General features: G+C 33.6%; 1 protein-coding gene across 2 annotated transcripts in view; it reads left to right on the top strand.

The window, feature by feature from the left end:
- USP47 (ubiquitin specific peptidase 47) overlaps positions 1–24,924 on the top strand; it is a 112,492-nt gene that overhangs the window by 55,578 nt on the left and 31,990 nt on the right. For both annotated transcript variants that reach the window (XM_031460019.2, XM_031460020.2), the window contains 4 exons: positions 3,063–3,159; positions 7,285–7,430; positions 7,976–8,055; positions 10,109–10,258. In XM_031460019.2, the coding sequence (XP_031315879.2) occupies positions 3,063–3,159; positions 7,285–7,430; positions 7,976–8,055; positions 10,109–10,258 (473 nt within the window). The remainder of the gene's footprint in view (positions 1–3,062; positions 3,160–7,284; positions 7,431–7,975; positions 8,056–10,108; positions 10,259–24,924) is intronic.

The following is a 24,924-nucleotide window of genomic DNA, read 5'->3' as shown; positions in this document are numbered from 1 at the left end:
GAATGCTTTTAAGAAAATGAAGAAATCATGTTATGAGCAGATTTTTAGTCTATATTTTTTGCATAATAATATATGAGGAGCATTTTTCATTGTTATTAAATAGTATTTTAATACGGGTTCTGAATGGCTGAAAGTGTTTCATTGTATGATTTAGATATTTAAACTATAATTATTACTGTTGTTATGAACATTATTATACACAAGTTTTTATTTTCATCTGTGATTATTTCCTTAGGATAAGTTCCTAGAAGTTGGATCACTAAGTTGAAACTTATTAAAAATATTTTTAGAGGACTTTGATATACATTGCCATGTAAGCATAGTCCTCATTCCCAGCTATTCACATACCTCTACTCTACTCCTGTTCCCTACCTGTACATTTTCCTCCAATGTTCTGGGGTACTGCCTTTCTAAATTAAAATAATCTATACACATCAAAAAGAGTTGTGTTTCCAAAATTATTTTGTTAGTGACTATAGAGCTTGCATTTTCCTTAAGAAATTATTATAAATCTTGTGCAAAATGTTTTTATTGGAAAATGCTCCCATGATTTCAAAACAGGGCTCTAGAAACACACTTCTTCATAATGCAGTGAGTTTGAGGATATAACATATTCTTTCCTGTCTCTCTTACCTACCAACTCCTTCTGGTTGCCAGCCACTGTTAGGAGATGGTTAGGGATGGAGTGTAGATTTTAAGAAATAAGGAGTGGATTGAAGGTTGATGTGGACTCCCAGGTGATTAGAAACCATGTGACTGAGGTGTTTCATCATTTAAATCCAAGATATCTTTCCTTGGCCAGTTTCTTTAACAATTCTTTTATTCTTATTTTATCTACTTTAGGAGTTGTCCAGTTTGATTCTTCATTTGGCCTACTTGAGCTCTCCTTCATTCAGGAGGAGTGTCTCCTCCTTCAGGATTTCTTTCTGCATCTGCCCTCTACAGAATGGCATATGTTCTTACGTTCTTATGTTCTTCTCCCTTACTGGCCTATGCTTACCATATTGACCCATAACTATTTTAGATAGAGAATCCACTTGATAATAGTTACCATTTGCAATTTGTTGATTTAGACAATGCATAAGGATAAAAGATTTCTATTAGTTCTCTAGCATTTTATCTTATTGGTCTCTCTAAAATCTTTATACTTTTGGAAAACAGTAGTACATTTACTTGAGACACTGTTCATACTGTTTAAATATGGTGCTAAATCAAGTAGAAAATACTGTAGGTTTCTATGTGGTTTTTATTGCTAGTGGTGAAATAAAGAGTGATGACAGAAATCAATTGCTATTATACCATCCTTTTTTAAGCTGAGGGAAGGAAAACAAAGTAACAAATAAATGATTGGATTGGTCTTAAGGTACATGAAGGACAACAGCAGTATTCATTTACCTTTTAAGGCTGCAGGTAGAGTGGTTGTCCCTGACTGTTGAGGAATTGAGGGAAGGAGAGATGGAGAAGGGAAATCCCAGGCAGCCTTAGCCTCAGCTGAGAAGAAGATGCGGAACAACCTGGTCTCTTTGCTGGAGTGCTGTTTGTGGGAGTCTGTTCACATGACCTAAGAATGAAGTAATGCTTTTCATTATTAATAGTCCAGATATCTTCCAGATTTGTGTTACTTGTCAGTCATTTGCACTTACCCTACATGTGCACTTGCTGCTGTGCTAAGTAGAAGGATAGAGAGAGAAACCCCCCTCACAGTCTGATGGGGAAGATATACAAGTAGATAGACAGCTACAGAACAGTGAGATAAAGGCTGATAAGGACTAAAGACAGAGTGCTGTGGCAACAACTCAGGTGGCGGGGCTGGTTAGGAATTGGAGTAGTTTATAATTGTATAACAATGTAAGTATATAAACAGATACACACAGTGTTCTTAAAGATGAAAGGCATTAGACATCAAAGCTTGAACCTTAGTCCAGAGTGTAAGCTAGGATAGCTGCTTGATACCTTTTTAGAATTGTACAAGTGCAGGTGGTGTGGATCTATTCTTCTCCACAGTTGACCAAGGTTCATTGTGCATTTGTTGGTCCTTTCATCACCTTCTTTGGCAATATAGATTATCCACAGAGTTTACCATGTCTCAAGATATTTTTGATAATTGGGAAATTGGAAAAGTATTTTGAAAAGCTTCAGTGAACGCCTTCAGCATGTATTGAGAAAAGATTTAAGTTTTTTTGAGACAGCCAAGTCATTCAATATTAAGTGGCAGTAAATAAGTTTAATTATTACGCAATATGTTTACCAGATTTTGCTCAAATGATGAGGTATAATAAAATGATGAGGCTGACTTTTTTTCATAAATTGGGCCTGAAGTCTACCTCTACCTGAAGGAGAAGTTTTAAAAATGTTCTCAACAGTGGTAGCCATTACCAATTAGGTATATAAAGCTAAGTACTTAAATTGTTCACTTGAATTTTAAATGCATATAACCCTCTCCTTTTGCTCTCCCTCTCCCTCTGTTATCCTCTACTCCCATCTCTGCATTCTCTCCTTTCTATAACAGTCATTTCTTGCATAGCATGCTGATCTGTGGGATTTCATACTTCATGGGTGTATTAAAATAGAGAAAGTCACTCTGAGTTTGCATGCAATGAATTTATCTCATATGTTATTAATTCTTGTTGGAAATTGGTTTGTTGGCCTCATGGCAGGGATACCTGATTCAGTACTGTCTTCATATGTTGGGATGTAAGATATTTAAAGTGAATATGTTTATACTTTTCCGTCTTAATGCGTAACTTTTTTTTCAAAAAATATAGTACATTAAACATGTTCCTCTTAAATTTTTATTAAATGCTGTGTAATATCCATGTGCATATCTGGACATACAACAAGATGTCTATAGATCCTGACTTTTTCTGAGAAATAAAGTTTACATAGTGCACATATTAGCAAAAGGGCTTTTTTAAGTGCTGTTGAAAAAATTGAAATAATTTCCAACTGTAACCTTAACCTCTCAATTTTCACTGTGTATTAAATTCTTACTAAGTTTTCTTGTTAGTTTTTAATGTAAATCCTTATTTACGTATACTTGTGTGTGTTTTTTTGTTTTTAAGGATATGTGGGATTAGTAAACCAGGCAATGACTTGCTATTTGAATAGCCTTTTGCAAACACTTTTTATGACTCCTGAATTTAGGAATGCATTATATAAGTGAGTATTCAAAAAAATTATTTAAATAGCATTGATTTAAGAATGAAAATACAGTTTTTAACGTATTAAATCTATTTATCTTCTTGTACTTATTTGTTAAGTTTGGGGCGTTTCTCACTTCATAAAACATACCTGCTTGAATAGTATATAAGAAAAAGATCTTTTGAGAGACTGGCATGTGAAAAATTTGTGGGAGGGAGAATCTGAAGTGCATAGACAGCAAAAGGATAAAATTGGAAAAAATTTACATTTAAGATAAATTATTGTATTTAATTAAGCTTCCCTCACTTTTATCTTTAATGCCTTTATGAAGAAATATGTTATCTGCTTTTGGAGATAGCCTGAATACGTAAATCATATTCTCCTTTCCCTCCATCTCTCAGTTTAAGAAAGAGTTGTCTTTTTAATCTTGCAAATTTTGTTTTTAATTAAAATATAATGCAACTGTTCTATATAATGTGTGTGTATGTGTGCATGTTTGTCTTTTTTAAAGACTGTAGGTATGTATAAGGTACTTTAAAATGCTCTGTGGAGGAAGTTCATATTTAAATAAACCCTAAAGTCTGACATTCACTTTTATGAGTGTCCTATTTTAATATGCTCTTGCTTTGTGTATATTTTTTTTACAATATACATAATTTTTATTTTTTAAGACATTTTCAAGTATAAGTAAACTGATTTTTTTCTCCTTTTGTGTTCTTTTGAGTAACATCTGTGAAATTACTGTAAAATATATTTAAAATATTTTTGGAACTTTTAATATTATTGGTTGTAATGTTCAAATGACATTATATTACCATTATATTCATATGTAAGCTCATCTGAATTTACTTTTAAAAGTTGACATGTTTTTCATTCAACAAGTATTTGTTACTCAGTAGTGATTATATGCTAAGCACTTGATAGATACAGATGAAGCTAGAAATAAGGTCTTTGTTCTAAAGTAATTTACAGATCTATTTACAGTTGCAATATGTGTATGTATAAAATAGTTTAAATAACATTTAACAATGCCTAAATACCCATGAGAGTTTAGAGAAGAGGGAGATTAATGAAACTTGGAGAATTAGCTTAGCAGAGAAAGTAGAGCTTGAGATAGGTCAGGAAGCTAGGTATGGTTTGGCTAGGGTGAGAAGAAAAGGGGGGCATTGTAGACAGGAGGGACTTTGAAGAGCAAAACAGTACAGTAAGTGCTACCTAAGTGTTAGTTATTATCAGTTTGTATCAGGTACTGTTCTGAACACTTTACGTATTGACTCATTTAATTCTCATGGTAAGTATATGAATTACATACTGTTGTCTACATTTTACAAAGGGAATAACAGAAGACAGAGAGGTTTGTTTGCCGGAGTCCACACTACTAGAAGTAGCAACTCAGTAGTTGCCAGAATTCATTACCCTATTCTACTTGGGTTGTAGTTGCTGCCAGTAAGTATAGTATGTTGCAGGGGCCTCCAGGAAATCTACTTAACTAGAGTTTTTATCAGAGTACTGGAAGATGAGGTTACAGATGAAATCTAGAGCCTGCCCTCAAAACTAGAACAAGCTCAGTAGTCGACAGCAATGTGCCTGCTTCAGCAAGTATTGCTTAGGAGTGGGGGGTCCCAGGATCTTGATTAGCCATGAGTTCCACCCTGCAAGTGGTCTGTAAATATATACCACTGCAGAGAAGCGTAAGAGCATAGCCAAAACTACTGATTCAGAAACATATGTTGCATAGTTATTGTGTGCCAAGCATCTTTTAGGCACAGAGGTTACAGTGGTAAGACAAAGTGCCCCTCCTTAGACCTTCCATAGGTCAGCCTATAGAAATGAGCTCACTTCGCAGTCATGTATGGAAAGAGTAACTGTCAAGAGGCAGAGTGAGTAGTCAGGGAGGGCTTCTCTGAGGAAATACCATGTGGATAGACTTGATAGGAGCCAGTCCTGTGAAGATCTGAGGAAGAACAGCGCAGTGCAAAAGCCTTTGAGGAACAAAAAAAATCTGTTGTGACTGGAGCCCAGTGAGTGGAGGGTGAGTGAGACGTAAGATTAAAGAGGATGTTTTGTGTGTGTGTGTGTGTGTGTGGGTGTGTGTGCGCACGTGCATTGAAAAGAGAATGAAGCTTATTGCAAGTGGTGAAACAAAGCCTGAGAGCCTGATGATGTTTCATAATGTAGAACTAAGGAAGGGATGGCTCCTTTAAAAGGCTAGACCTTACTGGACTTACAGACAGGGTACAGCTAGCATAAAAGGATAGGATTCTATTTGTTTATTTTCTTCACTTGTTATATAATACCACTTTAGATGTGTAAGCATGGAAGCGATGTGTTATATATATTGTTTTAGAGAGGTTTATATAGCACAGTGTGCAGGATTGATTTGAAAGATAGGGGTCCTTGGAAGAATCTGTTATTAAAGCAGGCATGGATAGTTGGTGGTTAAAATGAAGATGGTGGCCATGGTTATATTTCAGGTAGAAAACTGATAGGACTTAGTGACTAATTAATTTTATTTAGGAGTAAAGGGAAGGGAAGGATCAAATATGGCATCAAAGTTTCTAACTTAGGTGACTAGAATAACAGAAAGAACCAGCAAGATTTAAAACTTTTTAAGGTACTATATTACAGTAGTTCCTCCCTGCTAGTGAATTTCCCTTGCAAGAAATTTAAGCATTCTTTATTTTGACTTCACTGTTCCTTTATAGCTACTGGGAGAAGTTTAGATCTTTAATATCAATTATATGTCCCTCCTTTTGAGGAAAATAAGAATTAAAGAGACCTAGGGATTGACTTTAGAAGAGTGGAGAGTTAAAGCAGATGCCACATAACAAATACAGGTATTTGCAGGGAACCTTTGAGAAGAAGAAGTGAAATATATTCTATTGACGTCTGCAAGGCAGAAGGGAGCTCTAGTGTAAGAGGGGCAGGATCACAGAGCTGTGACTTCTAAGCCCTAAAATAAGGAAAGCATTGAACGCTTTGACAAAGGGCCATACTGAAATAAGGGAGGAAAAGCCTTTTAGTGTGTTTGTAAACTGCAGCAGAGGAAAATTAATACTCCAGACTCCTTTTGAAAATTAAAAAGCTTCCAGTGAGGAAGCGGAAACTAATAATAATCTGATTGCCAATTTAAGAAAATCATTGCTGTTATCTTATTTTGTCTTTGGAATTTTATTTTATTGAATATAAAATTGTTTTAAGGACCTTTGTGGGTACATTCCAACTCTAGTCTCCCAATCTGACGTTTTCCCATGATATCTAAGTTCTTTAGCAATTTTCTTGCTATTGAGATAGTCCCTGTAGTTAGGGCTGGACTGATGTTTATCATTAGTTTGTGAGGGTAAAAATCTCATCTAGATTATTTAATTTACTTCTCTTTCAAAAACTTATTATGGAAGATTTCAAATATATTAAAAAATAGTGAAATAGTATAATGAATCCTTCTGTACCCATCACCCAGTTTTGGATATCAACTCATGATCAATCTTTTTTTGTCTAAAATCCTCCACTCTGATTATTTGGAAGCACGCACCCATCATATCATCTGTAAATTATATCTCAGGTTGGTGCTAAGATTTTCCTGAGTGCCTCGTAATTTTTTTTAAAACAGTCTGTTCAAATTGGGATCCAAACAAGATCTGTGCATTGAAATTGATTAATAAGACTCTTAACCTATTTAATCTATTTTAATCCCCTTACATCTTTTTTCCCTCCTTGCAGTTTATTCCTTGAAAATACATATATTGGAAACTAATGGCATTTGTCATGTAGTTTTCCACAGTTTGGGTTTTGATGGTTGAATGCCATAGTGTCATTTAATATTCTGTTCTCTGTATTTTTTGTGAGTTAATAATTAGGACAAGAATCCTGACCAGATTCAAGTTCAACAGTTACATTTAAACTACCTTTGCCTTTTATTCATGTTGCCTTCTTATGCCTTCTCTTGTGAAAGTCTAAATTTTTTCTGAATTTATGAATTAGAGAAGGACTAATGTTTCATTAGATATTAATAGCTTCAGTTAATATCCAAACTCTGTAAAGCCCCCGAGTTGAGATCTCACATTTGTTATGATGGTAATATTAATTATGCTTTAAAGAATAAAGATATTTTATAAATAACTTTCAAACATTTCATTTCAATAGGTGGGAATTTGAAGAATCTGAAGAAGATCCAGTGACAAGTATCCCATATCAGCTTCAAAGGCTTTTTGTTTTGTTACAAACGAGCAAAAAGAGAGCAATTGAAACCACAGATGTTACAAGGAGCTTTGGATGGGATAGTAGTGAGGGTACTAATTATCTTATAATGATAAGTATTTCTAATAGTCAAAAAAATTCTGGGAGACCATACTATAAACAAATAATGCTTATTAACATCTTAATTAACTTTAGCTTAAACCTTTTTATTGTTTTTTGCTGGCATTTAAAAATAACTTATTTTTTAAAAGCTCTAAGGCTTAAATTTTTGATCAATTAAAATTTTCTTATAAAGTAAGTTTGATTATGCTCTATGTACTTAAACTCAAATTTTAAAAGTGTGTTGTCTTAGGTTTTGGTTAACACATTTCTTAACTCTACAGTGAAAAATAACAAAAACAGCAAATACTGTAGCACCATAAAGCATATGCTATTTATAAAATGCTAGGCTCTGTTGGTTTTTTCCCCTTGTAATTGCCTTTTCATGACTGTAGTGTATATTTTATGTTCTTTTTAAGTTTAACATTATTTTGTGTAGGCTTTTCCCTGTTTGTGACAATTTGCTTTTAAACAACAAATTAGTGTTTTCTTACACTAAATTTATGGCTTTTTAAAATGAAATTTTATCTTAAAATAGCATGGCAACAGCATGATGTACAAGAACTCTGCAGAGTCATGTTTGATGCTTTGGAACAGAAATGGAAACAAACAGAACAGGTAATTTATCTCAAGTTGAGGGGAGTGTTTTCTAATAAATTATTCATTACCTTAAAGTGACTTTATTCTCTTGGAATGTTATAAAACTTGGGCATTAGTCCAGTTGTTAAAGTACTGAATCTGGGAACTTACAGTACTCAATTTCTCACTTGGCCATTAACTGAGTCATAAACATCCTCATTAAACCACCCTAGACCTCAGTTTTCTCATCTTTAAAATAAGGAAGTTGGGCTCTAGATGGTCTCTTTTTAGCTGAAAACTGTGTAATTCATATATGTGTGTGTGTATGGTTTTGGGGATGATTTTTGAACAGTATTTTCAGATATTTACTAAATAGATTAGATGTCTTATCTAGCACATTATAAAGTATAAAATATACATTATAAAGTATATTCATCTAGTATTACCTTCTTTTTAACCACTGAGGTCATATGCTTTTGACTTTTAGAATCTTGTTAATCTGACCCTATTCTCATCCATTGGAAGGAGGAACAAGTTAGAAGTGGGGAGAACATTAGATATGTCACTAGGATGAGGGATAAGACTGAACTGGATGGGACTCAAGACTCGGTACAGAGGAGAATTTATGCTACGTGTAGTGATAGAAGGTCATTAGGGATAAAAACAGGGAAGAATCTGGAAGGTATCCTGGAAGATCTACTGTCTGATTGGAACTATTATGATGGCTTGGACTAAAGTTTTTCAAATGAGATTGTGGTCTGTTAATGGGTTATGAAATCAGTTTAGTGAATCTACACCAGCACTTAAAAAAAATGGAATAAAATAGAAAAATATAAGAGAGCATTACATAATTAAGGGTAAGTTTTGTTTTATGCAACTTTGGTTACAGTTATATGTACTGGGTAAAATGTGTAAGTTGTTTCCTTCCTGTGAGTTGCTATTAAAAATGTTTTGAAAAATATTGGATTGAATGACTTAGACAGGCCCTCCCAGACACAGAAGACATAATCAGATATAATTGGGCAAGTGAATAAAGAAGGTTTCATTAAGTATACAGTATTAGTGTAGACAGTGATGGTGGATCCTAATTTGAAGATTTATAAGTCCTAGATATTTGAAGATATGTAAATTTATGAAAAAGGTAAATTGTAATATGCTTTTCCTCTCATCTTCCCTTAAATATTGAAAAAAAATTAAGTTCATTTAGTGATCTAGTTTCTTTGCATAATCTATGGGATTGTATTTTAGTTTCTTTATGTAGATGGTATTAGGGACTGTTTCTTCTTCATAGGTGTGAAGGTGTCCTTCCTCCTCATTACATCCTTCTGTGGGTCAACACTTCTGTTAAGATCAGCTGGGGCATTCCTTCTGAGTTTCCAAGTTTTGGTACAAGAATCTTGAGGCAAGACATTCACATGGAAGATTCTTACTTAGGGAAGTTACCTGCCTCCTTTGGGCAGAAGAGCCCCCCAGTTGGCTAAGTTTGAGAAGTAGATGAGAGATGCATTCTTTTAGGTGAGGATATTTTGAGGGAGGTGGCGTTTAAGATTATTTTTTCAATTTCTGTACATTAAAAAAAATTAAAGTATATTTTTCCTTAAAATTGTTTTATGTGTATAACAGAGTTAAAAAGTTTCATTTGCACCTTGAGATAGAAGATATGATTTTAGAAATCAGAGTATATTATTATGAAAGTGGTGATAAGTATATGTGAAACTATAAAAATAGCAAGTTATTTAGCTATGTGATTATCAACATGCCTAAAATGATGTATTCTCATCCTAATGAAAAAACAGTATGAGGTGTATTAGTAAAAAAAAAAATTGATAACTGATTTCAACAAAACATTTTAATAGTGAGATTTTTAGTGACATGAGAATTGAAATAGTTAATTTTTATACATTCTTAATTTATTGGTTTTTGTTAAGCCTTGGTTTTTTTCTGTAGAATTTTAGATAAATCATAAATTAAAACTTTCTAAAACTTCAACAGTGAGAATCAGTATCCTTCTGAAACTCATTCTAAAGGCGTGAAATATTGGTAAATTATTTTTAAGGAACCCCATTAAAAATGTAAATGTTTTTATTTTTAGGCTGATCTTATAAATGAACTGTATCAAGGCAAGCTGAAGGACTACGTGAGATGTCTGGAATGTGGTTATGAGGGCTGGAGAATCGACACATACCTTGATATTCCATTGGTCATCCGACCTTATGGGTCCAGCCAAGCATTTGCTAGTGTGGTGTGTACCTTTCAGCTGACTGCTTATGTATCCATGCACAGAATACATAATAGCACAGTGGTATAATCTGTCCTAAGGTAAGTATCATCCTAGATACACCTTCTTGGGTTGTCATTCCTGCATTTAAAGTAGCAAGATCTAGAAGACTTTGACCCTTCAGTGAGTCCTGATAGTGCATGTATAAGAGAGAAAGTGAATGCAAATGTACTGCCTCATGGCTCAGTATTTTATTCTTTCTTAAGGAGACTAGATTATTATTTCACTTCATCTTTCTTTTTAAACCTCTAAATAATCTATTTTATAAATGCTACCTTTGTGACTTTTTTTTTTTGCTTTGGAAAGTACTTTTTTGTTTGAGGGGTATTATTTTGTTCCATGCACTTAAAATTGGAAAAGTACCTCTGGTTTTTATGACAGAGGCCACAATTTTTAAATGCCCATCCCTATTCTAAAATTTAATTTAAAATCACCAGGCATTATATAAGCACAGATAATTTAAAGACTCAGAACTATATATAATTAGCTTAGTTATTTATATATACTGAGTGTCTAATTGAGAGATTAAGATTTTCTCATTCCTCCTCTTACCTATTTTAAACTACTTTTTGATAATTTTATTATTGCATTTTTGTCTTTATATATGTGTGTTTAATTGCTTATACAAAAGGAGAGTCGTGGAAGTAGTTGATATTTAAAATTGGAATATTCGGAGACATCTATTTGAACCTATTATGAGCCAGGGAAACTTTCAAAGCTAACTGAGGCATCTAAAAAGTAGAATTGCATTATGGTGTTATTTTGGATCTTATTTATGCTGCAATCAAGCTGATGGTGGCTTGTAGCTAAAAAATCAGTGTTCTTAAGGCTAGTCCATACTTTAGCTTCTAAAATAGTGCTACAAGTATGGTTTAGTACTCTGGCCTCTAGGACAATTGATGCCCTTTGGTTTTTTTCTCCTACTTTTTATATGACTGTCAAGAAAAAATCAGCAAGAAGTTATGGAGTCCCTCAGTGGGAACCCGAAGTAAAAGATCTTTCCTGGGTAGTGGAAGATCAGATCTCCTTTGCTCCACTATTTTCAGTCAGCTTCCTGAATAGATCTGAAAATTTGTGTTAAATGCTTAATAGTACCCTTTATAAACTGCCATTCTGTGTATATGAGATTGGCCTTGGTTTGAATGGCTAGTTTTATTTTTCATTTTTGTTCTGCTTTTACTTTTATTTTATTTTGGCAGTTTAAGGTAGCAGTGACACACTGAAAAATTATTAACGCTTGTCTTTCAGTGGCTTTTCTTCTAACTCATTTTTAAATATTGGCATTTCTTTAACATAGTTTACTCAGGAAATATTTAGTAATCCCAACTGATGTACACTATTTTTCTTCTGTGTTTATGAAAGTATTTTTTTGTAAGATATTTCATGAGTATGTTCAGTTTAGTTTTTTTACATATTTATTGAATGTTGAGGAAGCTAGTTTTATTTGTGTTATGTTGGAATCTGAGTAGTCAGCAACCATAATTGCATAGCTGAATCTTTACGTCATTATTTAGTCACCTGCTGAATTGTCACCGCTCTTTTAAGTACATTATAGAGACAGCAGTGGAGTGATTTGGAGGATACTTTTGGAGAAGTAAAAAAAATAACATTTCTGAATGGAATTCTCCAAAGGTAATATCTTACATTGATACATGGACAGTGGTGGTGGTGGTGGTGGTGGTGATTATTCAATGAGAATTGGAAGATACAACTATGAAGCAGTTTGTGAGCAGTTTTATAACACACATGCGCTACTAGGACTTGCAGAAGGGAACCTAAAACTTCCTAGACTTTTCTGGAATCTCATGAGGGAAATTACAGCAGGAGAAACTACCCAAGATAGGGGTTCTAAGGAGGATACTACCTTCAGAGAACTTTAGTTAGAGGTAAGTGATTTCCCTTTATTTTCTGAATTCAAACCTATAACCTACACTTCTTAAACTGTAAAAATCATCATACAGCATCTAAATTTAGTGTTATATCACTGCTTGCCATTGTGTATTTTGTTAGTGTATGTGTTTTAAAAAGAATTTGGTGTAAATGTGGATTGTAAAAATCTAGTTAAAAGAAGCATTATAAAATCTCATTCAGATGATAATATTTGGCCTTAATTTGAATTGAACTCTTAAAATTTTTTTTTTACTTTTATTAGTGGACTCTGGTATGTTTGTTTTATTGGCTGTATATACATACACACAAAAATGTACATGAATACATGCACACATATATACACACATATACTTACATACATGTACAACAGTGATGGTTATATGTTCTGTTTATTATATATTCTGTCCAGTGAGCCACAATATGATAGTTATGTGTGTACAGTGAGGTTAACAATTGTGTTTAACTTCAGGTAACTCAGTTTGAAGTTCTGTTAAAAATGAAAGTTTTTTGGGGGATGGGGTGGGAAAGAGGTAATTAGGTTTATTTATTTATTTATTTTCAGAGGAGATACTGGGGATTGAACCCAGCACATTGTGCGTGCTGAGACTGCACTCTACCACTTGAGCTATATCCTCCCCCCGAAACTTAATCTGAAATGTCCAGTTTCTGGAGTTATCTTTATGTTTAAATACATTAACTTGAGAATAGTATTTCAGAGTAAATAAGAATGGAATTAGCAGTTAGTTAATTTTTTATTTTATCTGTAATCAGTTTTGATAGTTATTTTACAGCATGATTAATAGACTTCTTTAAATAAGTGCTAGAATTGTCTACAGTTTTTTAAAAAAGCTTTTCATCCTAATATTTTCTTTATGGAATCATTTCTTAGTTATTACAACTGGAATATGTATTAAATTTTTGGTCTTCATTTTACCTGGCCAAGTCGTGAAAGGGATTCTTCTGCCGTTCTGTCTCTCAGATTGAGTTCTGTTCAACACTAGTCTCCAGTGGCTTTTAATAGATGTTTGGGAGAAGACTTCTGATTAAGTACATTTGAGAAACTGTGTAACTGTAATTCTCTTTGGGAAGTTCACAGTGTATATATAATTTTAAATGCCTTGAGTGTTCCTATAGTAGAGAAATTTGTTTAACTCTGTTTAACCAATGTGTTCTTTTTCTCTATGGGACATCTGTTAGTATTTCAAGGGCCACTAAGATTCTTGAGGAACTTATTTTGTGAAGCTCTGCATTAGATTATGGTGATTTAAGGAAATCTCTGCTTTGTTACCTTAACATTTATGTCTTCGGGATGTTGAGGGGGAGTGAGAATACTAAAATATATGTTATAATTCCCAGTTGTTTTACATATTTTGTTATTAATCCTGAAAAATTAGTATCAACTGAAAAATTACTTGTATTAGTCTTTTTAAAAACTTAATTCTCAGTGATTTATTAGTAATTAGAACTGTTTATTTTCACTAATTAGAGCTGTCTACATAGAACCAATCTCTCTGAATTTCATAATCAAAGAAACCTTGAATCTGCTTATTGCCAAGCATGTTTGAGAATGTATTATTATAAGAAGATAGTCCTAAATACATTCTAATGATATATAAAAATTAGAAACATTTTTTCTGGTTAATTATGAAAGCGTATTTCATAAACTAAACAAAATAATTATATAGCCTCATATGTTTGGCATTAACTAGGGAAAAGCATTTTTACTTTACAGTATATTTTAAATACTATTTTTAAAGGTATCTTTTCTCATATTTATTGAGTTGCTTAGTCTGTGACAGTCACTACGCTAGGCCATTTCTACCAGGGTAGTTTTATTTTCTTTTGGGGTAAGTACATTTAAATATCTGTTTATTATGACAAAATATGTTCAAAAGTCTGAGATTGGATTTACCTATATAGTTCCCTATAGTGTCTTTGAAAAGATCACATTATGTAAAAGACTTTTGTTCCCTAAGAAATACAATTTAATGATTGTTTTAAAGTTTTGAATGAAAAATTGTTAATTCATAAGTATTTATGAAATCATAAGTGTTTCAAGTGTTTAGTATACACAAGTGTGTATCAAAAGTCCTACCCTGATTTAACGGGTAATTTGGAGATTCTTATATGACTGGCTTAGGTTTATAACTCATTTGGATGGTGGAGTAGTCCAGATTTCTCCAAATATATAAGCATCACATAAAGAAAAATCTCTTCCACAGACTCTACCCTCATTTTTCCAGGAATTTGTGTGGTTGAACATAGTAGGAACCAGTTTAAAAAGTGGGGACTTCTGCTTTCAGGATGATGGAGTAGATGTACATTGCCCTATTCTTCCCGCTAAAACAACTGAAATCTTGAACATTATATATAAAATAAACATAAGAAGACTCTGAAAGGTGGAGAAAAGGCATAAAGACTAGGGACCTCAGGACTCAAGGAATGACATGGGGTGAGTTCCCTGGGTTTTCTTTTTGCCTAATATATCCCAAACTTGGAGTTGAAGAAGCTGGCAGGCTGGAAATAGCAACAGGCACAGACTAATAAAGCCTGCTCTCTCTAGCCAAAAGGCCAGGAAAGGGATAGCCTAGCGAGGCAGAACTCTTGGCCAATAACCACTTTGTGCTTTACCAAACAATGCAGAAACACTATGGCCCCGACCCTAATCCATGCCACCCATGGCTGAGGAGGGAGCCTAGACTTCCAACCTCATGAAGGTATAACAAGGCTTTCCAACTCCCTGCTATGGTGGTTTCAGAGAATACTGAGTAGGGAGCCAAAAGTCTCTTCCCTGCTGGGCAGTACTGAACCCCCCCACTGCCATTCTCCCTTTCCCCTGGTTCACTGTCATTAAAGACCATGTGGGGAGACTGGCCTTACACTCCTATCTGACAGTAAGGAGATTTTCCTTTCCTTCCCCACTGGAATAATGTTAGAAGAAGCCTGGGTGAGAATCAGGACTTTCAACCACCTCCCAGAGTAAGGAGGCTATCCCTCTCCCACCTGTGGTGTCACTGGAGGCCACAGGGAGGACAGTAATGAGATACTCCTGCCTCTCACTGCCTAGGAGGCCTCCTGAGCAGCCAGAGTCCCTACCTTTGCCCAGCAGTAATGAGGAGCGCCTGCTCACCTCGAGTATCAAAAGAGGCCGGGTGAAAAACCTGGACTTCTGCTCCCACTTGGCAGTAATGAGGCAGGGGCCTTTCCTCACATCGAGCAGTGTCAAGAAGCCAGCTAAATCAGAAGATTTAAATAGGGTCTAGAATATCACAGTATTCAAAATGTCCAGGTTTCAGTGTAAATAAATCATTCATTATGTTAAGAATCAGGAAAATTTCATTTTGAATGAAGAAAGAGAATCGATAGACAGAAACACCAAAATAACAGATGTTAGAAATATCTGACAAATATTTTAAAGCAGGCATCATAGGAATACTTCAGTGAGAGATCTTAAACCCACTTGAAACAAATGAGAAAATACAAAGTCTTGGGGAAGAAATAGCAGATATAAAGAAAAATGGAATGGGAATTTAGAACTGAGAAATGCAAGAACAAAAATTAAGTCAATGGATAGTCTCAACAGCAGAATGGAAAAGACAAATAAATGTAAAGAATTAGTGAACTTGAAGATAGAACAATAAAAGTTGTCCAATCTAAATAGCAGAGAGAAAATAGACTGGGGACCTATGAGACTATAACAAAAGGTCTAACATTTGTGTCATTGGAGTCTTAGAAGGCAGGGCTAGAAAAATACTCAAATAATGGCTGATGACTTTCCAAATTTGCCAAAAATGCATGAACTTGCAGGTCCAAGAAGCTGAGCAAACCACTGATAAGATAAGCCGAAAGAACTTTACATCAAATTCAATTATAGTTAAACTTCTGAAAACCAAAGACAAAATATCTTGAAAGTAATGAGTGCAAAAAGGCACTTTTTCTTACAAGGGAAAAACACTGATTTTTCATGACAGATTTGTTATTAGGAACTATGCAGGCCATAAGTGGCACATTTTTCAAGTGTTGAAAGAAAACAGCTGTCAACTAGTGTCATATACCCAGGAGAAATATTATTCAGGAATGAAGGGGAAATCAAGACATTCTTGGATGAGAAAACACTAAGAGAATTTGTCGCGAGCAGACCTACCTTAAAAAAATAGCTAAAAAGCCCTCTCTGAACAGAAAGGAAATGATAAAAGGAAAGCATCTTGAAACATTAGAAGTGAAGAAAGAACATGGTAAGCAAAAATCTGAATCAATTCGGTAGGCTTTCCTTCTCCTCCTGAGTTTTTGAAATTATGTTTGATAGTTGAACCAGAACTGTCTGATGTGGTTCTAAATATATGTAGAGAAACTGTGTAAGACAATTATTTTATAAATGAGAGAAGGTAAACAGATACAGAGGTAAGTTTTTTTTTTTAATTTTTTTCCTACCTTTTTTTGGAGGAGGGCGGTAATTAGGTCTTATTTATGTTTTAATGGAGGTACTGGGGGTTGAACCCAGGACCTCATGCACACTAAGCATGTGCTCTATCACTGAACTCTACCTACCCTCCCCCCCCCAAGGTAAGGTTTCTATACTTCAGCTTGTAAAAGGGTGAGACCAAACAGACTGATAAATTTTGTGTATGTAATGTAATATCTAGTGCAACCACTGAAAAAGAGATAAACTCAAAAAGATAAATCAAAATAAAAATTTTTTAATGTTCAAGCTATTCACAGGAAGACAGAAAAAAGAAAACAAACAGAAAAATTTAAATAGCAGGCTTAGTTCCATGTAAGTGTTCTGATTATAGTAAGTAAAAGGCAGAAGTCAACATATTAGCTTAAAAAAAATGACCCAACAGTATGCTTTGTACAGAAAATTTCCTTCAATATATTGGTATAGGCAGTTTCAAAGTAAAAGGACTGAAAATGATATATTATGTAAATATTAATCAAGAGAAATGAGGAATGGCTATATTAATATCAGGTAAAGTAGGCTTTTTTTTTTTTTTAAGGTCCTCCCTCCCTTTTTTTAATGGAGGTACTGGGGATTGAACTCAGGACTTCATGCATCCTGAGTATGCTCACTTTCTATCACTGAACTGTTTTCCTCCCCCGTAAAGTAGACTTTAAGGCAAAGAAGATTACTAGAGACAGAGAAGGGTATTATCTAATGATAAAAGGGTTGGTTCATCAGGAAGACAACAATCTTAAACGTGAATGTACCAAATAACAGAGCTGCAAAATATATGAAGCAAAAATTGTCCAAATTGAAAGAAGAAATTGACAAATCTACAATTATAGTTGGAGATTTCAGTGTGCTTCACTCAATAATTGATAGGTAGAATCTCTAGACAGAAAATTAGCAAAGATATAGAACTCAACAATGCCATCAACATTTATTAAATGGTCCATTCAACAAAAGCAGAGTACAGATTCTTTCCAACTGCCCATGGACTTGGATAGACCATATCCTGGGTCATACTACCCTCAACAAATTTAAAATAATTAAAATCACGGAGAATATCTTTTTCAGCTACACTGGAATCAAATTGGAAATCAGTAACAGAAAGATAACTAGAAAATCACCAAACATTTGAAAAATAAACAACACACTTCTAAATAATCCGTAAGTCAAAGAGAAGGTCTCAAGGGAAATTTTTAAAAAATACTTTGAAATGAATGAAAATGAAAATATAACATATCACAAATTTAGAGACACAACTGAAGCAATACTACTGAGAGGGAAGTTTACAACATTAAATGCTAGCCTTTGGTAAAAATTCTTTCATTAGAAAAAAGAGGAAATATTTTGAATTAATGATCTTAAGCTTCCACCTAACTTGGAAAAAGAGCAAAAGAAACCCAAAGGCAGCAGGACAGACATAATAAAGAGCAGAAATCAGTGAAATTGAAAACAGAAAATCAGTAAGAGCTAATTATTTGAAAAAATCAACCCAATTGACAAACCTGTAGCAAGACTGACAAAAGGAAAAAAAAAGGTGACAGAATTTTCTAGTATTAAGAATGAAATTATTACCACTGCAAACCTTGTAGATATCAAAAGGATAGGGGACTACAGTGAACAACTCTGCACACATAAGTTTAATAACTTAGATGAAATGAACCAATGCCTTGAAAAGCGTAAACTATAACTCACCTAATATGGTTTAGATAATTTGAATAGCCCTTTAACTGTTAAGATATTCATAATTTAAAATCTCTTAAAAAGAAAATGTATAAGTTGGGATGGTTTCACTGGAGACTTGTACTAAACATTTTAGAACAATCAACCCCAATTCTACACAACTTTTTCCAAAATATAGAAAGGAGGGAACCCTTCCAAGTGTATTTTATGAAACTAGGCTTATCTTGATACTTAGCCAAAGACAGTTAAACAAAAAACTATAACCAAGCAAGTATCCTTAAAGCATGTAGATAGGAAAATCCTTATCAAAATATTAGCAAGTAAAATTAAGCAATATGTAAAAGAATTTTAAGGGGGAGGGCATAGCTCAAGTGGTAGAGCTCATGCTTAGCATGCACAAGGTCCTGGGTTCAATCCCTAGTATCTCCACTATAAAAAGAAAGAAATAAACCTAATTACCACCCCCACCAAAAAAAAAAAAAATAAAATTCTATACCATGACCAAGTAGAGTTCATTCCAGGTATTCAAGTATGGTCAATATTTTAAAAAAAAATGAATATTAGAAAGAGGAAAAAATTTTTTTAATCAATGAATGAAACAGGAGAAAGAAGACAAAAACAAAAAGATCAATGAGTGTAATCTACCATAGTAACAGAGAAAAGAAGAAAATTCACGTGATCACATCAGTTGACTCAGAAAAAGCACTTGACAAAGTTCAGTATCTGCTCATGATAAAAACTCTCTGAAAGTAAGAGGGTAATTTTCTCAACCTGGTAACATATTCAGAAACCTACAGCTAACATCATACTTCATGGCGAAAGACTGAATGTTTTCCCCCTGGAACATCAGAGTTATCTAGGCAAGGATGTCTGCTCCCACTCTTACTCAGCACAGTATTAGAAGTCGCAGCCAATACAATAAGGCAAGAAGGTGGGGGAAAGGCATACCAGTTAAAAGGAAGAAATGAAATTGTTCCCCAGCCAACTTTTTTAGATTATATGACTTTTTGTATAGAAAAAAACAAGACATTTACCTAAACAAAACAAAACAAAGCTTTAGAACTAATAAATGAGTTTAGATGGGTACAGGTTATAACATAAACAAATAAAAATCAAATGTATTTCAAAATACTAGCAAAAAACATAGAAAGTGAAATTTAAAGTACAGTACAGTTTATAGTTGCAGGAAAAAAAACCCTTAGGTGTAAATCTAACTAAATATGGATTAGATCTATATGCTGGAAACTATAAATTCTGAAAAAATATTTAAATAAATGGAGAGACAAACTGCTCATGGACTGGAAGATTCACATTGTAAAGATGTGAGTTCTACCTCAAATTATATGACAAGATTTTCAAAACTCATAAAAAATTGAATAGCTAAAATAATTTTGGAAAAAGAAGAATAAAGTAGAAGAAATGAGTCTACTTGATTTCGAGACTTTTAGCGAAGGTAATCAAGGCTGTATGGTATTGGAGGAATAGACAAATAGCTCAATGGAACAGAATGGAAAATTCAGAAATAGATCTACACAAATATGCCCAGGTAACTTTTTAGAAAGGCACAGTGCAATTCAACGGAGGAAGGATAGTCTTTTCAACAAATGATGTTAAAACAATTGGACATCATTTACACAAAAATGAACCTCTATTTAAACCTCATAGCTTGTAAAAAAATTAACTCAAAATGTATCTCAAAACATTAAACATAAAATAAAGTTTTGAACTTTTAGAAAGAAAACATAGGAAGGAATCCTCTAGATCTAGGGTTGAACACTGAGTTCTTAGATTTGATACCAAAAAGTACAATCTACAAAGGGACAAATTGATAAGTTGTATCTCATCAAAATTTAAAAAACAGTTGCTCTTTGAAAGCCCATATGAAGAAGATAAAAAGAAAAGCTACAGACTGGGTAAACATACCTAGGAAACCACAAATCTGACAAAGGACTACTATCTGGACTATGTAACAAAGATGTCTCAAAACATCTAAACAGTCCATTTAGACAATTGACAAAAGACATACACAACATTTCATTGAAGATGACATGCAGATGTTAAATAAATACAGGAAAAGATGTTCAGCATCACTAGGGAAATGCAAATTTCAAACCAATAATGAAGATAACACTCTACCAACAGAATGGCTAAAATAAAAAATAATGGCAGTGCAAAAAGCTGGCAACAATGTGAAGAAACTGGATCACTCACATGTTTTAGTGGGAATGTGAAAAGTTAGAGGCAGTTTCTTGTAAAACAAAACAAAAAATTTCCATTACCTCCAGCAGTTGTACTCTTGGTTATTTATCCCAGAGAAATGAAAACTTATACCTGTATACAAATGTTCACGGTGTCTTTATTTTTAATATCTGCAAACTGGAATCAGCTTAGATGTCCCTCAGCAAGTGAATGGTTTAACAAACTGTAGTACATACAAACCATAGAATGCAATAAAAAGGAACAAACTACTGATACACAAAGAAACCAGAATGAAATTGCAGGGAGTTGTGCTGAGTGACAAAAAACAGCCTCAAAAGGTTACATATGACTCCATTTATATTAACATTTTTGATAACAACAAAATTTTAGAACTGGGGAACAGATTAATCATTGCCAGAGCTTATAGATTTGGTGAGGGTAGGGAAGGACGGATAAGTGGTTACTATAAAAGAACAACATGAGGGATCCTTGTGGTGTAGAAACTGTTCAGTCTGTTGACTGTGGTGGTGGATACATGAGCCTTTGCAGGTAATAAAATTGTATAGAACTTATTACATGCATATGTACAGATAAATGAGTACACTGAAACTGAGAAAATTGGAATGATTTGAAATACAATTGATTTTTATTTGTTTATGTTATAACCTGTTACCATCTAAACCAATTATTAGTTCTAAAGCTTTGTTTTGTTTTGTTTAGGTAAATGTCTTGGTTTTTTATCAATGTCAGTGTCCTTGTTGTCATATTATACCATAGTTTTGTAAAATGTTACCAATTGGCAAAGTACACAAGGGCTCTGTATTTCTTACAATTATATATGGATCTTTAGTTATTTCAAAAATAGCAATTAAAAGTAGATGGTTTAGGTAAAAGTAGAGTCCTTTTCCTAGTTAAAAACAAAACTTAAAGTATATATTCTGGGAAAGACAACTGAATATATCTGTAAGGAAGACATGTTACTATATATCAATAGCACAGAATGGCTAAAACATCAAATCCACTAGAAATAGTTATCTGTGATGGTTCTAATTTATCTTTTATGGTTTAGTCTGAAAAATAAAGTGTCATATTTTAGCATACATTTCTTTATTCAAAATAAAACTGACATTGAATGATGGAGAAAATTTTTATATATAGGTTGAGTAAAAAAAAAACAAAAAGAGAGCGAGATAGAATTTATAGACAATACCATTCCTTGTTTCTGTCTTTTGATTGGACTGTACCTAGATTTTCCGTAGTTTTTTATTCAGAGAACTAAGGATGTTAAGTCCTCTATGTTCTCTTTTGAACTCTGAAAATTACAGAGTCTCAAAAACTGTGCAAAGTGACATTTTGTATAATAAATGAGGTATAAGCTCTAGAAAATAAAACTATTATCTTCACTCTGGAATGATGAAAAACAATCACAGTCAACTCAAAATTAGTTTGGAAATATGATAAAAGAATAATGTAACATATTCAAGAGGACAGCTCATGGTAAGCAGTACAGTTTTTGTGTGTGTGTATTAATAATAATAGCACAATGTTTATAATAATTTGTTCCATTTATGTAATACATAACATTTTTTAATATGTAAAATATGGTTTGGCATGACTTTTAATTATCTTGTACATCACATTAAGTGGAGATAAATGTATATAACCACATTAGCCCATCATTTACATAATTTATTTGTTGAATGAATGGATGAATTGAAGCTAACTTTTGTAACTGACTAATTTTATTTATAGTTATTGTGGTAACTTTTTGAAAAATGAATAGAAAGCTAAAGAAAATTATTTGTATAGCTTTAACTGACTTCTGAGTCTAAAGGGTAATGATGACTACCTGAATCTGTGTATCTCCACATATTCTCCCAGAACCATAGACTAAAAGGAACAGAAATTAAACGCAACTAACCCGTAGCTTCTGCATTGCTGAGAGACAGAATACCATAAACTTTGAATTACCCAAAAGTAGCAAAATAATCAAGTTCCAACAGAGCTTCCACTGCTACTGCTAGTCTGTATATGTGAAGAGTATGGAGTGGGACACTTTAGAGACTATGAAGTAGAGGAGAGGGGATTGAAAGACTTAAGCAAAATGAAGACAAAATCATCCTCAAAAAGAGAATGTGCCAAAACAGTGAACACAGACTGGGACTTGGCAGTTTATAGCAGCAGCTACAGGGAAGGAGTTTTAGAGTGAGCAGAATTAGAAGTGGCAACGTTGGAGGACTTTTGCTTCTGGAAAAGGAGATAAAGAAAGATGATGTCTCCGAGTCACAGCAGTGAGGAGAAAATGAGAAGAGAAAAGTAAAGTGTCCTGCAAAATGAAGGAAGTCACCAAAGTCTTTTTTTTCCCATTACCCATTCAAGAAACTACACTTCACTAAGTTGACAGAAAATACTCATGAACTAAAGAATGCTATCCACTAGGGGGAAAAGTCAAACTTCCAGGGCACTACTATTGGAAGAAAACAAGAAAATATGTATTAAATCATTTCAGCTGGTGAAAATCTATATACCTACAACCACAAAAAAGAAAACCTCAGAAAAATAACCACAAAGTAAGATACTGTAACACAGTACTCTAGACTAAATTAAGTGTTCTCAAAAAACAAAACAAAACAAAACAAAACTTCGTATCCATGAATTTAAGGAGAGAAATGGATTTTTTTAAAAAATAAGAAAATACAATGCAAGCTGATCAAACTTGGGACAGAAATTGAAGAAAAGGGCCAACTTCGTTAGAAATGAATAGTAAATTATAAAATGCTCACGAGAAAATAGAATGAAATGAAAATCTAAGGGAGAACATAGAGTGAAAATGAGATAAAGAAGTAAAAATTAGAATCTCAGAGAAAGTGATTGAAAGGGAAGACTAGCAAAGGAAGTCCAACAAAATTGGAGTCTGTGAGGAATAAAAACACAGTAGAACAAAACTTGTAAACTATAATCCAGGAAAACTTTCTGGAAATAGGGGAAATTTAAATCTATCTTTTGAAGGACTCAACAGTGTACCTGGAAATATGGACCTGGAATGATCAACTCTGAGACATATTTTTGTAAGCTGTTAAACTTGAAGGATAAATTGGGCTGGCATCATACCTTTTTTTTTTTTTTGAAGAGCAACATGCAAATCATGGCAAGAGAATAGCAGTTTAAAGAAACTCAAGAAAACAAAGTACAGGCCAAGGATTTGATATCCAGCCAAATTTTTCTTTAATTACTATGGCAATAGAAAGTCAGTTTTTAAATATTAAAGAATTCATTGAGTATTGTATCCATAAGCCCTTCTTAAGTTTATTAGAAGATGAGCTCCATCCAACCAAGAGATCACTGGGGAAGCTTCAGCAAAAGGACTGTGAGCCATTCAATATATTTAACTGTAAAATTAAGGACTATATAAAACAACAAGGATGGGGACATGGGTAGAAGTATGAAATGTTATATGTTAGACAGAGTACAAGAAATCCCACTCTTAAAAAAGGAGAAGAGGGTGAGAAGGGAAAGTAGAATGAGATTATAGACTGTTAAATAGGTGAGAGACCAAGGATATTTAAAATCCAGATGCTAAAAGCTTGAATAAGGAAAGCAGGGGGATGGGTAAAGGGCACTTATAAAATACATATAAATGCACTAGAACAAGATTACTAGCCTTTCTAAATACCAAAAGAAAATGTGAAAAATAAGCAAAGAAAACACCCCATGTAGAAAAAAGAATGGTAAATATTACTTAATAGAGTAATTAAAATATACAGTAGTATCTGAGATGAAATAAAGCCAGTCATATTAAATATAGGTGGGCTTAAATTGCCTATTAAAAGTAAAAGATTTTCAAGTTGGCTCATAAACATTAAAATTTGGTTTAAGCAAGAATCCAATAGTGGATACTAAACTAGAAAGTATGTTAACGCTCAGTACTTTTTATAGTCTCCAAGTGTCTCCTTACAAATTGCTTACTGGCTCTAAGAGGGACAGATAACCATATAGTAGAAAACCTGGACAACACCTTGACCAGGTGATTGAAGTTAGTACCGCCAGTAAAGATGTTAGGGATACCATGCCCTTTGACTGTGGTGCCCTTAGAACAACACGTCATTACTTAGGTAGTAGTCTAGTAAGGAATGTATGTAACCGTGAGGAACATCAGACAAACCCAAATTACAGAGCATTTTGTAAAATAACCAGCCTCTTCAAAAATGATAAATGTCATGAAAGAAAGGCTTTGGAACTGTTCCCAAAAAAATGAATCTGAAAGAGACAGCCAGCCAGATGTAATCTGTAATCCTGTGTTCGATTCTGTACTGGATGGGGAGAAACACTATAAAGGAAATTATTAGGGTAATTGACAGAACTGGAATATGGACTGGCAAAAGTACTTTACCAATATTAAATTTTCCAGAGC

The sequence above is a fragment of the Camelus dromedarius genome, chromosome 12 (genome assembly GCF_036321535.1).
Source record: "Camelus dromedarius isolate mCamDro1 chromosome 12, mCamDro1.pat, whole genome shotgun sequence".
NCBI classification, from domain to species: Eukaryota; Metazoa; Chordata; class Mammalia; order Artiodactyla; family Camelidae; genus Camelus; species Camelus dromedarius.
This window is presented reverse-complemented; position numbering and strand designations above follow the sequence as displayed.